General features: G+C 41.4%; 1 protein-coding gene across 1 annotated transcript; it reads left to right on the forward strand.

Annotated features, from left to right (window-relative positions):
• The first annotated feature begins 226 nt into the window (after positions 1-226).
• On the forward strand, positions 227-12,849 carry lmx1a (LIM homeobox transcription factor 1, alpha). The gene is made up of 8 exons (XM_034711828.1): positions 227-513; positions 1,108-1,288; positions 7,913-8,133; positions 9,347-9,528; positions 9,943-10,020; positions 10,380-10,464; positions 10,710-10,892; positions 12,339-12,849. The coding sequence occupies exons 2-8, from the start codon at positions 1,110-1,112 to the stop codon at positions 12,479-12,481; spliced, it is 1,071 nt and encodes a 356-aa protein (XP_034567719.1). The 5' UTR covers positions 227-513; positions 1,108-1,109; the 3' UTR covers positions 12,482-12,849.
• Positions 12,850-14,127: the final 1,278 nt, after the last annotated feature.

The raw sequence follows: 14,127 nt of genomic DNA on the forward strand, positions 1-14,127 counted from the left end.
AATATCTGATCTAGATCAATTCATCTGGCCTCTCAACCTGCACTTTAACTCCTGAACACTGAAGTAATATTGTTTTTAACTGAAAAATAAATGTATCATGTAGGTCTCTGATGGATAACTTGTAACGTGGGAGGACACACACACACACACACACACACACACACACACACACACACACACACACACACAAACACACACACACACACACACACACACACACACACACACACACACACGGTCAGAAAGTGAGAAAGAGCGAGAGGGGGTGAGAGAGGAAGGGAGAGAGGTAGCCGGCACCTGCACATGGAGGAACTTTCTCTCTCTCCTCTTCCCGTTCAGTCCTAATAGGATAATTGATAGATAAATAGTCAATAACAGAGAATCAGGGAGGTCGTTCTGCTCTCTGCTGCGGACAGAAAGTTGCAGCAGGAGTCTCTAGCCTACAACCGGAGATGCTCTGAGAGGGACCCAGAGCTCAAATACTTTTCTACCGACGTAAAGCTTGCGTAAAAGGTAAGAGCTTCTTCAAATCTAATGGCAGCTATTTTCGAACAATAATTCAGAACTTTTTCTTCCTTTTATACTTCAGTGTCTTTTTAAAATACTTCAATCACGTGTATTTTATATTAACCTACTTCTACACAAATAATTTGGATCGGCAACAGAATCTGTGTAAAGGATGTTAAGGATGTTAAAACGTGATGACATTATTACGTTACTAAGGGTCAGTTATACATATTTCTAAAAATAACTTATTAATATGTTTTTTTACTTTTAGTATTTGATTTTCTGAACCATTCTTGGAGGATGTGTGCCAAATACACTTCATATTCGTTCCTTATACAGTATTGACGTTTCAACACACTTTTAAGTGCACATTTTAGTTCATTTTTGGTTAAAACAATTTTTGCTGTTTTTTGGCTTTGTTTTTCAAAGAAACTTGGTCCAGTCTTGTCTGTTATGGTGCCATATTAACAAACATTATCCCTTTAAATCAGGATTTTGTGGCCCCCTCCTTCAAACTTCGTTCAATCAAATGAGGCCAAAATTGAACTGCGTCCTGCTAATCAGAAAAGTGTTCTAATTAAAGGATTTCCATGCTTGCAGATATGGATCAGAGGGCAGTGTGTGCCGGATGCCACCGGCTGATCTCAGACAGATTCCTGCTCAGGGTCTCTGACGGACTCTGGCACGAGGAGTGTGTGCGGTGCGCCTCGTGCGGGGACGCGCTCACCAACTCCTGTTTTCTGCGGGACCATAAACTTTACTGCAAGAGGGATTACGCTGAGTGAGTGATGGATTTAAACTTTTCTTTTCATCCTCTCATCTGTTTCTTGATATCAACGCACAAAAGACACAATTTAGGCTCTAATTGTTTGCCTCAGTTAAGTGAGGGTGAAGAGATTTGACTGATGAAGGAAGCCTGGTTCCACACTGTGGGCCTCTTTACTCCGAATTTTTTTGTTTCATTATTATTATTATTATTATTATTATTATTATTATTATTATTATTATTATTATTATTTAGATCTTTAATGTAAATTTCCAAAAGGAGCTGTGCAATTTCTCATTTGATCACATCTAAGCAAACTCATTTCTTATATTTTTAATGTTCAATAGTAATTATTGCCATCCTGTCCTATGTTTTAACATTTGACACATATATATTGCAAAAAAAACTTCCTAAAATGTATTCTTTACAAGAAAACAAATCCTGATTAAGTTTAAACATCAGTTTACGTCTACTTTGTGTTGTCTTTTTTTTGGCCCACAGGCAGAAGTTATTTTGTGTTATTAAGCCAATTTTAACAACAGAACCTTTGTCCAGATCTGACCTTGACAAAGAACATGTGTGTACCGTACGCGTGTTTTAGAGAGAGAGAAAGTGAGGGATTCAGGGTGAGGCAGAGTGGAGAAAGAAGTGATTTCTCTTTATTGAACCTTCAAAAAAGTGTATTCTTTACCTTTCCGGACCATACTTCTGGGTATATTTTATAGTTAAAGACACAGGCGTTTTGATTTTGTGTGTAAGCTTGGATAACAGTCATGTACAGTATATAGTGTAAGTTGACTTCAAGATAACTTGGCACAGCGCACCCAGAGAACAAGGTGACTGTAGGAGGAAGGGGTGGTGAGGGAGCTGGAATGTGAGAACACTTTTGGAGAGTGGACACCCACGTATGCACACACACACACACACACACACACACACATAGACAGGCATGTACACACAAGCAAAATAACACAGTCACACCTTTGCACACAAACATTCAGCAAACACACATACAGCACACAACCAGGGGTAGAGCTCAACTGACACATTGTCAAAATGTGTTAAAATTTGGAGGCCCATCGGTGTGGCAACTGCAAGCTGGGGACAACATATGGTCTAGTCGCTGAGGCACCCCCCTCCAAAACTCCCACCATCATCACCCATCGCCGCCCACTGCCTCATCCTCTCTTTCCTCTTCCCAAACATGCTCTCACCTAAAGAGCCGAGACCAAAACTGCACCCCTAACAGGCAGCAGCTCACATTGTTTCTGAACAATTTAGTGGTCATGGATCTGCCAAAACATGAAATGTTATTCTTACTTGTCCAAAATGCTCTCTGCCATTAATTCAGTTATTAGATTAACAGAAAGTGCTTCTCACTTAGTCTAAATTTACTGGAGGATTATTGGTTTTTTATTTTATTTTATTTAATAACTGTGCTGTGGCGGTAGGTGAAACAAATGTTGTTTCCAGCACTTGTAAACATAAACTTCCCTACAGGGTCACTAAAGTTTATCGTAACATAGTCATGCCATTTTGTATTGGACTATGTTATATTAAAATAATAACATATTGTACCACATTGTAGTGTGTCAAAGTGTTTGGTATGGTATGGAATAGTAACATATTGTATCTTATATTATCCTGTCATGTCGTATCATATCCTGAGGTATGGTATGGTATCCTAAAGTTTTTGTTTGTTTGTTTGTTTGTTTGTTTGTTTGTTTGTTTGTTTGTTTGTTTAATTGGATCCAATTACCTTCAGCACAGCAGAACCTTATGATACCGAATCATATAGAATGGTATTGTATGATTTTGGTATCATATCATAGTTTAACATATTGTACCATGTACTGCATTGTATCGTATTGTATCAAATTATTACACTAGGTAGGTAGCATATCAAATTGCAATGTCATGCTGTAGTGATCATATTATATCATATCCTATCGTACCCTGTGGTATTGTAGATAACACTTCAGTCATTTTTTAGGCCTGTGTTCTTTATATAATAGAGTGTATGTTAGGTGATGATCATACATTTCTTTTTTCAAAATATTATCTCTGGCTTCTATATGAAAATGAATAACACACTAAATTAAGAAGAAAACAGGCACATAAACAAAAAAGACTGTAGAATGAGGTAAAGAATCAAGACTCTATCGAGACTGTACTTTGTTATAAAGTCAGAAAAGGTTAACACATTTACAGAAAAGTGACTTGTGTCTGTTTTCCACGTATTCTTAAAGTTGTCATGTATATACATTTAAGATGCTGAATCTTGTGACCATTCACATAACGAAATTTAAATCTTAGTGGATTCCTATGAAGCACTCAAATTAAAGTACTTAGCGTGAGGTGATAGCACTTGGCTGAATCACAGAGAGTAGGACTGAGGGGTAATTAGGAGAGTAGAGCCATATGTCAGATGGTCTGCTGCATCCCTACAACAGAGACCGCTGCCGCTGGTGTGAACTTATTTTGGGGGACAGAGCGCTCCATGAGCCTGGCGTTATGTGCTGTGGCATCTGGAAGGCTCGACTCACAGCAGCCCGCGTGTCGAGCGATGGGACAAAGCCCAGCCAACCGTGAGTTATCTGACCTGACCAATTAGCAGGAGGCCGAGTGCCAGAGCTCTGCCTCCGAGCTTTCCCATCTCCACCGCCCTGCTCCATCCTTGTGTGTGGTTACGGCTCCTTATTACACATGAGCACCGCTTTTGTCTACCATGAGGGTTTTTAAAAACTGTGCCAGTGTTTCTCTCGCAGTTCAAACTGTGTTCAGCTCCCTCCCTTTCATATCGTCCAGGACGAGTGTGAAGCCAGCCCATAAGTGACGATTATTCCGCACTGTGACAACATTTGTCTCCTAACACACGCTGGATCTCCAGCCTGAATTTGGCCTGTTTTCCCCTGTGCTTGTGTGGTGATAGACCACCATGGAAGCTCAAAGACAATAATACCAGAATATAGCCTGAACAAAGGAATGTATTTTTTAGTATCTTCAAACATAAAGATAACGCAGGACAGAGGCAACTTTAAACCAACTTCCTCCCAATGTCAGAAAAAAATAGTATTAGTCAAAAATAGTAAAAACCATTAAATTAACAATTTAAAGAAAAACAAACTGCTGTCGCGAAATCTAAAACCTTAAAGAATGGACTAGAATATTAAACTAACAAACACTGCAAACTATATGACTTCACTAAATTCTTTGTGGATGAGCTCAAGCAGACACAAACTCATGTAGTACTTGGTCAAATGATTAACCCCCCTGTTATGTTGCGGGTCAAATTGACCCATTTTAAAGCTCAAAAAGCAAAAAAGCAAATGTTAAAAGTATTTTTTCGCTATGAAACTTCTGCTGGTTTGCTTAATTAGCGTGGAAAACGAAATGAAAATGGTACATTTCACACATTTGCAACCCCCCCTGCATGTTTATATTACAAAGATACTGTTCGTGGGTCAATTTGACCCTGCAGTCAAAGTGGAGGTTAAAAGGGGTCAGAAGGGTCAAATACTAAATGTTTCTTTGCAACTGTGTGACATATTTCGCCCCAATCACTTTCCAATGTACATAAAAAAGGTTTTAACAGGAATTTTCATAAAAAAGGAGTGAATTATCCTCATTGAACTATGATCTGTGAGGATTAGATAAAACCAATGCACTAAATATTGATTTAAATGGTTAGGAATGGAGTTAATAATGAGATTTTAAAAATATTTTGGGATTTTTTTGGGTTCTGACACTTTTGAATCATTAAATTCGCCCTGGGTCAAGTTTACCCTAAAACATTATTGCTGTCCCTAAGAAACAAACATATCAGGAGGGTTAAAGTAAGTAGAATACGTTTTTCTCAAACCTGTACCAACCTTCAGGCTGTCTGGTGATAGTTTGAATCTTGATCTTATGCAGTGCAGCGCCAGACATTAAGAAAAAAAGAACATTTATAGGACTAACAATGGTGTTAATTATCTTAAAACTATGGACACTTAATCTCTATGAGCTGATAATTATGTAACTGAAGTAAAGTGTTTTCGTCTTTCCTATTCATGTCTAAGGTTAATTTTTTTTTTTAAAAACTCAGTGAAACTATGTGTAACATTCATTTGACTGGTTTACATTTTTCCTACCAAGATTAACCTAATAACCTTTTCAAATTTCAGACACTGTCATGATTTTTGATCTTGATGATTGGACAAATTTACCAAACAAATTTGGATTTGTTTCAATGTTTCTTTCATTACTGCATTCAGAAAAGATATTTAGATTTATAATAACGTGCATGATTTAATGATCATGATCATGAACATTATTAAAAAATATGGTACATGAGGTTTATTCTGGCAGGGTTTTCATAACAAAAAAAAGACTTTTTGAAAAGAAGTTGTTAAAAAAATGTAAAATACAGCTGACATTGCCCCTGTTAGTATAATAGTTATCTTGCTTGACCTGTAGCAGACACACAACACGTACACTGTCCTACAGTGTAATGTGATGTTAAGGTGTGGTAGATTGTCTGCAGATTCAGCTTGGCTGAACGGTTCAGCGGACAGGTGAACTGGACATCAGATTGGTCGCCAGTTCAGCAACCTGACTGTCAGTGCACTTGACCCGCCGATCTGTATCTGATACACACTCTGTGTCAGAGTGTGTGTTCGGGGAATGATCCAGGTTAACCTGATCCAGAAACAGGATCTGTGCCTCTGCATGTCCACTGGACCAGCAGTCTGTTTGCCTGACTTCTCAAGGCCAGCACTGAGGTCTGGTCAGGAACAATAAGAGAGGAGGGCTTTCTCTGGGCTAAATGTGCGTGTTTGTTACTGTAAAGTGCATCTACCTTTAGAGTGCCTGACTCTGGCTGCATCTTCATGCATGAGCTTGGATTTTGCTGACGTATTTCTCCATTATGATCTTGTCACTAATTGCAATGACTAAATCCAGCGTGACTGAGTGTTCCCGCTCTCCTTGCAGGGCCTCCAAACGCCAATCACATCAACGGAAACTCTGAAATATTAAACACCTTGAGCTGCTCCATAAGTATGGGAGGTACTCTTACCTTTGCATTAACAACGCTTAAGAATACTTGGTATAATGAGACAAACGGGACAAGGTGCATAATGGAAAAGCGATTCTCGAAACATAAGAACACTAATGCGCAGGGTTTCTCCATCGCTGCCATGTAGCATTAGCATCACATTGAGACATTATATGAAGCACTTTGCTGCATTATACAGGAACATTTCGGGGCATTTCCTCCAGCACACTTCCTGTGAAAATGATTCTTAGATGCATCTTGTGTTGCCACAGGCATGCACATACCACAGATGGTATGTTGGCCATATTAAAGCGCATACCAGTGAAGCCATGGAACAGACAACTCGGACAGGTCAAGCAGCTCGTCTGACCCTCCTGAGCTGCTGGGAAGGGGCTTTGGTGTCTCCCCAGCGACCCCACGGCAACAAGGAGAGGTCTGAGAAATGTTTGACTTCAGGATGTTGAAGCTCTTTTTACAGGGATGTGTTTGCTCTGTGCCTAGACAGAGTTTGTGTTTGTTTGTAACAACATGCTTGAATTTTGATAGCATGGATTACAAAAGACATTGAAATGCAATATCTGTTTAACTTGAAGACTAACTTCAAATATTGAATACAAGCATTGATCAAAAAAATGTTGTCTTTTTGGACAAATGTACAATTAAAATGTTTAATTATTGAAAAAAAGCATTGAAAAATAAAGTTTTTCTGCAACAACAACAACAACAACATGGTGAAATCTACATTGGGTGACCAACACAACATAAGCACTGAAAGGCCAATGTAAGTTTGTATCTTAAGGGCTTTTTCCCACTTTTGCATGAGAATCTGAAATTAACTCTCCCCTCCAAGTGTTTCCATGTGAAGACAAAATAGTGGAGCAAAAAGCAGATCCCTTTCTCATGCCTCCGGGCTGACTGGTCTGGTGACCCAGTCAGGACTGAGACAAACACCAGCTCCAGAATGATGACGCATCATCCTGCGTGACAGACCCAAAATGCGGTGGTGTCAGCCAGCGGACAATGGTCCTGCTGCTCGGGGGCTGGCTCTCTCTTTGTCCCGCTCTGGTTAAGCAGACTTAGGGATAATTCCACAGATAATTCATGGGACCAGCGGCTCAGCCTCTCCCACCGAGACATCTGATTCCCCCCCTCTGCCTGGAGCCATGGCCTGCCGAGAGCTTTTCTCTCGCCTCCCCAGGAGCACAGCCTCGGACACGGCAGCCGGAGCCACGGCAACAGTCTCTGAGGCTGAGCCCACCAGTGCCGGTTGCCAGGCGCTAAGATGCACACCCGCCATGCTATGGGTATGTGTCTGCGTGGTCGGGGCAGGAGGGGTGGAGGAGGAGGCAGGTTGGCAGTTGTTTTGAGTGACAGCTCGACTCAGCAACATTCCGTGAGTCAACCAAGCTTTTTTTTTTTTTCTCATGGAGTCCTCCTTCCTGAGGAGCAAGGGGTCTTCAAGTGTCCCAGCTTTTACTCAAACTCTAGTCAGCCAAACAAAAGCACTACTCAAAGTTATTTACTGACCTCTCACTATTTCTCTCTGTTTCCTCCCTTGTAACCCCCCCTCCCCACCACCACCCTTCTCTCCCTCCCTGCAGTCTGTTTGCCGTGCGCTGTGGGGGCTGTACGGAGGCCATCTCCCCTGCAGAGTTAGTGTTGCGTGCAGGGGCCGCTGTGTTCCACCTGCGCTGCTTCACCTGCAGCGTTTGTTCCTGCCGCCTGCAGACCGGAGACCGCTGCGTCCTCAGGGAGGGACAGCTACTGTGTGCCAGAGACGACTACCACCAGTGTGTGGCCAGCCCGGCCTCCTCCGACACAGGTGTGTGTTTGTGTTTGTGTGTGAATATCTTTTTACTGCTGTGGTCTCTGCTTCTCTTTGAATTGACCTATCACTGTTTCTTACTGCTTGTTGAAAGATGCATGTCTTTTGCAACTTAACAAGTCATATGCATGCTGTTATGAACTATCAAGATATGTGAGACAGTTTTGAGGAAAAACTGAACTTTTTGTGATTTAAAGAGACTTTAGATAATCATATTTTGGTTCAGGTAATAAATCTGACAGTAATATCTAGGGATGCACCGATCTCACTTTTTAGGTGCCGATACCGAAATCGATACCTGGGCTTTGGTATCTGCCGATACCGATACTAGCCGATCTGATCCTGGTATTGATTTGACAATCTCTATTCCTTAATGTGAGGATAGAATCATGTTTTGGCAACTTCAGGCTTTTCTGACTTTGTCGGAACAATTAAATCCAATAACCTGTTTTTTCATACTGTAAATCCATTAATAGAAGGTTTCTTGCTTCTTTGCAGTAGGCTACAGCTGACGTAAACTTTCTCCTTTGGGCTTCCATTATATTTTTCAGCGCGACTGCCATCTGTCGAAACATTACCGCTGCACATGTTGCAAGTTTCTGGCAGAGTTGTTAGCAAAAGAAGCTTGACATGCACCAAAACTGCAGAGCCTCTTTAGTTATCCTCCATCATGCTCCACCAGGCAAAAATGCACAGACGTAGAAGACGCACTTTGCTGTTGTAAACACAGAAAAGCATAAAACTGAGATGAATAGATCTGCCATATAGATCGGCACTATATATCGGCCCCTTGTCACCGATATCCGATCTAGCTTTTTGAGTCCGATCTAGCCAATATCCGATACCAGGATTGAATCGGTGCATCACTAGTAATATCATAAAATAACAGCTACAGTGTGTGAAAAAACACCCTGGTAATGGCTCAATTTCCTGCAACTCAGCAATAAGAAGATATTTTTAATGTATGAGACAATGTTATTGTGCATTTATTTTGATGTTTATGATTGAAACTTTAATGGCCACTGCTGTTCCCTCAACTTCTACATTCTGGTGGTCCAGAGGTTTTTGGGGACTCAAGGTTGTTTAAAGGTGTTCTAGGGAAAACAAAACCAGTGATTGGACATATTGATGGGGAAAAGTTTGAACTCAGAAAACACTTTATCAGTGAATAACTTTTGTCTGTCATTGTTTGTCTTGTTTTCTTCCCCAGGTAAAAGTGATGAGGAGGAGGAAGAAGAGGAGGAAGAGGAATCTGGGAGGACGACGGGCAGACGAGTCCGATCAGAAGATTCAGACAGCAAACGTCCCAAAAGGCCGCGCACTATTCTGACCACGCAACAAAGACGGACTTTTAAAGCCTCTTTTGAGGTCTCATCCAAACCCTGCCGGAAGGTAGACGTTGTATTTCAGTATTCACATGGGAGACTTGTGTTACTCCAAAGATGCTTCACTTAATAGTTTATATGCCAGTTTAGACTAAGGCTTTGCTGCATAAACCATAAAATGTCATAGACTGTGTGAGAACTTAACAGCAGGTTCATAGAGTTGCCTTTGAATGAGAGTCCAGTTAAGTTACCATGACTGTATGCTTTAGCCATTAGTTACAAAGAGGAACATCCAACCACCCTTACTTTAGGACAATAGTTATTCCCTTAAATATATATTTAATTAATACGATATGCTTTCCTCCATGTTTGAGTAAGGTTACTGAAGTGGTGCTGATTTTCAACCTTCAAATAACCTCTTTTTCTGATTTTTCACCCTCCCTCTTTTACTCCCTCCTTCCCCCCTGTATCTTGATCCAAGGTAAGGGAGACCTTGGCAGCAGAGACTGGTCTGAGCGTCCGGGTGGTTCAGGTCTGGTTCCAGAACCAAAGAGCCAAAGTAATACACACACACGTACACACACAGTCATATGCACTACTAATAAAAGGCTTCTTTCTGCACTGTGTTTGTATGCCAGCGTAGAAATCAGCCTGGTTATCTGTCCATACAGGAAACTGATGACATCTCACTGGAGATCACTGGAGATTAAAGCCCATATTTCCTCACAAAGTGGGCTCATGTGTGGTTTCCCTGCTCCACTGAAAGATGTCCTTTACCTCACTGTTAATACTTTGCAATTGAGTGAACACACTCTTATGCCTGGGTGGCAGAGGGACTGTGGAGTTTTAAAAGAAGTTTTACACTTGGCCTGTACAGTATGTGTGCTTGATATGTGTGTTTGATATGTGTGCTTTTAGATGAAGAAACTGGCTAGGAGGCAGCAGCAGCAGCAAGAGCAGCAGCAGACTCAGGAGCAGCGGGAACACCCAACGCATAACACAGGTATTAAAATGTTTGATACGTTTGTTTCAGAGAGTAAGTAAATACATGTGATTTGCCATCCAAAAAGTGGTTAAACTCATCTTTTAATGTGACTAAAGATTTTTGATTGAATTTTCAGAGTTGCATGGTCAGGATTATAGCTCCAAAGTGGCTGTGTTTGTAAAGCAGAGAAAATAAAAACACTCTCTGAAAGCCACAACTGTAACAGACAGCAGTTAAACTCATCTCCTGTGTGTGCTCCACAGCGCCCTCCCGTGGCAGTCTGACCTCTGAGATAGAGCGCCTGGGGTCCTCTTACACCCATATGCAGCAGCAGCAGCAGCAGCAGATGGGACTCACCACACTGGAGCAGCAGGACTATGACATGGACCCCTTCAGACAGGGCCTGACCCCTCCTCAGATGCCAGGGGATCACATGCACCCCTACGGTAAATAAAGACCTCTACCAAACATCAGTGGAGGGTTAAGTGATTCGAATAGTGATCTATGTGTTATTGGTAAAATGATAAATTAAAGCTACTGTCAGTAATTTTTTGGCCGGTCATGAAGTTGATACTGACAACTCAACAAATGAGACCATCAGCAAGAAGAATGATTTATTCTATATTGGTATTTTATAGGCTGCCATGGGGTACGTGTTTGACAGCACACTACAAAGACAGCCTTTGTTAACATGTTTCAGAACAAAGTTTTACAGAAGGAGATTTGTTCGACTGTCTAAAGAAAGGGGTATACATCTGTGAAGGTTCTCAGTCATCCAGGTCATGGTAATCCAAAGCTTGATCTGTAAGGCATCTTCAAGAATTTCTACCAGTCCATTTCCCTTACGGATCAAGCTTTGGAAAGGGGTATACAATTTTGGTCAGAAATACTCATTGGGGCGCCATTGTCCTAGCAGTTTTATCTCAAGCCCAATGAGCAGAGGCTGTGGTTCTTGTCACAGCAGTGACTGGTTCGACTCCTGGCCACGGCCATTAGCTGCTAATCCTGCCCAGCTCTCTGCTCCAAAAATGCCCAAAAAAAGAAAGAAAGAAAAAAGGGAAGCACTCACTCATGTTAAAATAATAATAATAATAATAATAATAATAATAATAATAATAATAATAACAATAATTGATAGGTTTTTTGTAGTGCTTTTCTTGGTACTCAAAGTCAAAATGTACCACTTTGTCCACAGGGGGCGCCAAAACCTACACTAAATAAAAGTTACTCACAGTAGCTTTAGGGATTTCAAAATGACATAATATGCAGTTTCAGGAGCTAAAGTTAAGATTGTATTGTTCTGACATGAAAGCTTGTTTATCATTCAGATTTCAATCAGAGTTAGGTTATATTTCATGGGTGGATAAGTTATGGAAATAAACACCCCAAACGGATATCCTATAACATATTAAAATACAACAAAACAGCACAATGACAGCCTGAATCAACTTCTCTCATGTGCAGCGACAACATAAATGAGGATCATATTTTCTAAATGAAGTGTGTGTTTTTTGCTGGTCTTACGTGGTTTTTAAAATACTGTCAGATGTACTTCTGATTTCACTGTCATTTGTAGAGGGATTATTAAATTTCAGACTCTTCTAACAGCTCTCCAAGTTATATATTTCCTTATAGTGGTACTGCTGTGATACTGCAGATACAAAACACTGGGTTAAAACAGAACAATACAACAAAACAAACAAAGACTTTCTAAATTATATCAAATATTTTTTTTAAATCTCATTCAGACCAACAGGCAACATTTAACAACAGATTTAACGAGCTAATCTCAACTTATTATGAGGAAAATTAGTGAGGTGCTCCTTTTATCAATACTGATCTAATCATACAGCTGAATTCCCCAGTGATGAGTGATGTTGTCTCTGTTCTAGGTTTCAAAGGTCTGTTCAGTGACATGGATAGAGACCCTCTGTGTCACATGACCAACAGCGACTGCCTGTCTCTGGGTGACTCCTCTCTGCTCACCCCTATTGACCGCCTCTACTCCATGCAGGACTCTTACTTCACTTCCTGAGGGGGGGAGCTCAGACACTCTGGTCTCTTTATTTATCTGTCTGTACCGTGCACAAGAACATTGAAGGAGTGGTTGCAAAAATCGATGCCAAGGGGATGTGGGGACACTGTGATACCAGGCAATATACCATGTGCACCTCCATATAAACACTAATACACTACTGCCTCTTACGCTTTACAGTCCCATTGTACACACAGACTGTGTATGCACGATACTTTCTGACCTCTCTTACTTTGTTTGAATGTTGGTTATAAGATTATATCTGTATCTACTAATGTACATAGCTGTTTGGGTGTGTATTTGTATTTATTCTTACAAGGCGTGTATGCTGATCAACTTGAATGAATCAATAAATAATGGTTATGTTACAGTGACTATTTAGTGTAAAGTGAATATAAAGAACAGGCTGATTTGTCATAAAGACGGGGTATTCATGCTTAGGGTTAAAGCCAGGTCAGTCCATCCTCGGTGCTTATCGGTCCAATCTAGGTGACAGGTCAGTGAGGCATCTTCCCCAGGTCTTTGGGCGGATCATCAGATTGTGAAACTCCGGGCTGTGACAGCTGTATGGGTCAGTGGCAGGTAAGCATCACATCCACGCCGCCATCATCAACGCTCACATTGTGCTCCTCATGGTCAAAGGCCCTCGCTGCATTTTTCTGCCTTTTCCTTCCTCTAGTCTTAGCGCACAGGATTGGGGAGGGAGGGACCACCCAGGCTCTATGCCCAGCTGGAATGCACCCATCCTGGGGAGGGAGCTTGAGAAAACCCTCAAGACAACGGAGGGGCTGAAAGCTGTGTGAGGGGAGAATGCCCAGGGTGACACAGAGATATGAAGCCCCCACTGTATGCAGTGCCTCCTTGCCCCAGCCATGAACCCTCTCCTGGACCCGTCTCATCTTTCCCACTATGAAATCAGACCTTGCAGAGCAGAGAGCGCAAGTCAATGGTCAGGAACAATCTAACTGTCTGTCACCGAGGTATGCCACTGCCAACCAAAGCTCAAGAAGTGTGCAGCAGAGTATACAGTGTGTGTTTTTTTGAGTCTGCCTCTGTATCTGTGTCTGTATCTGCTCTAGGTGTCTGTTGGCGTGCATGTGTTTGAAGGAAAAGCACTCTTTGTTGTGGCCAGTAAAAACATCATGAGGTTTCTTTCCTTGCGCCTTAAGGAAGAAAAGCCAGACTTGAATATCAGGGAAAGAAGCCAAGGTGGGCACCTGCGGGGTCTTTTACCTTCTTGTGCGCGAGTCTGTGTGTAGTTGGCATGCATACATGGCTGCCAGCAGCCGTGGGTGGCATGAAAAAAATAATCAAACCGTGATCATACGGCCACAGCGGGTAGCAATAACCTCATTATTATTCTGACGGTAGCCAAACACTTCCCTGTCAACAGTTTGGTTATTTATTGCACCCTTCATGCCAACCACAGGCCACAAACCCTCTGTCTTTTAACCGCTATAATTGGCTTCATGCTGTTGCAGCGCCAAGACAGATGCACATGCTTTGCTGAAGATACTCCATTAGCCTTTTGCAGCACATATTTAAAGTCTCATGGTATACTTTTGGCACAGATACACAGGAATAAAAGACACCATACAATAGAAACGCCACAATTTAATGAAATAATGGATTTGACTCAAATAGCT

This window comes from Notolabrus celidotus, chromosome 2 (assembly GCF_009762535.1).
Source record: "Notolabrus celidotus isolate fNotCel1 chromosome 2, fNotCel1.pri, whole genome shotgun sequence".
NCBI classification, from domain to species: domain Eukaryota; kingdom Metazoa; phylum Chordata; class Actinopteri; order Labriformes; family Labridae; genus Notolabrus; species Notolabrus celidotus.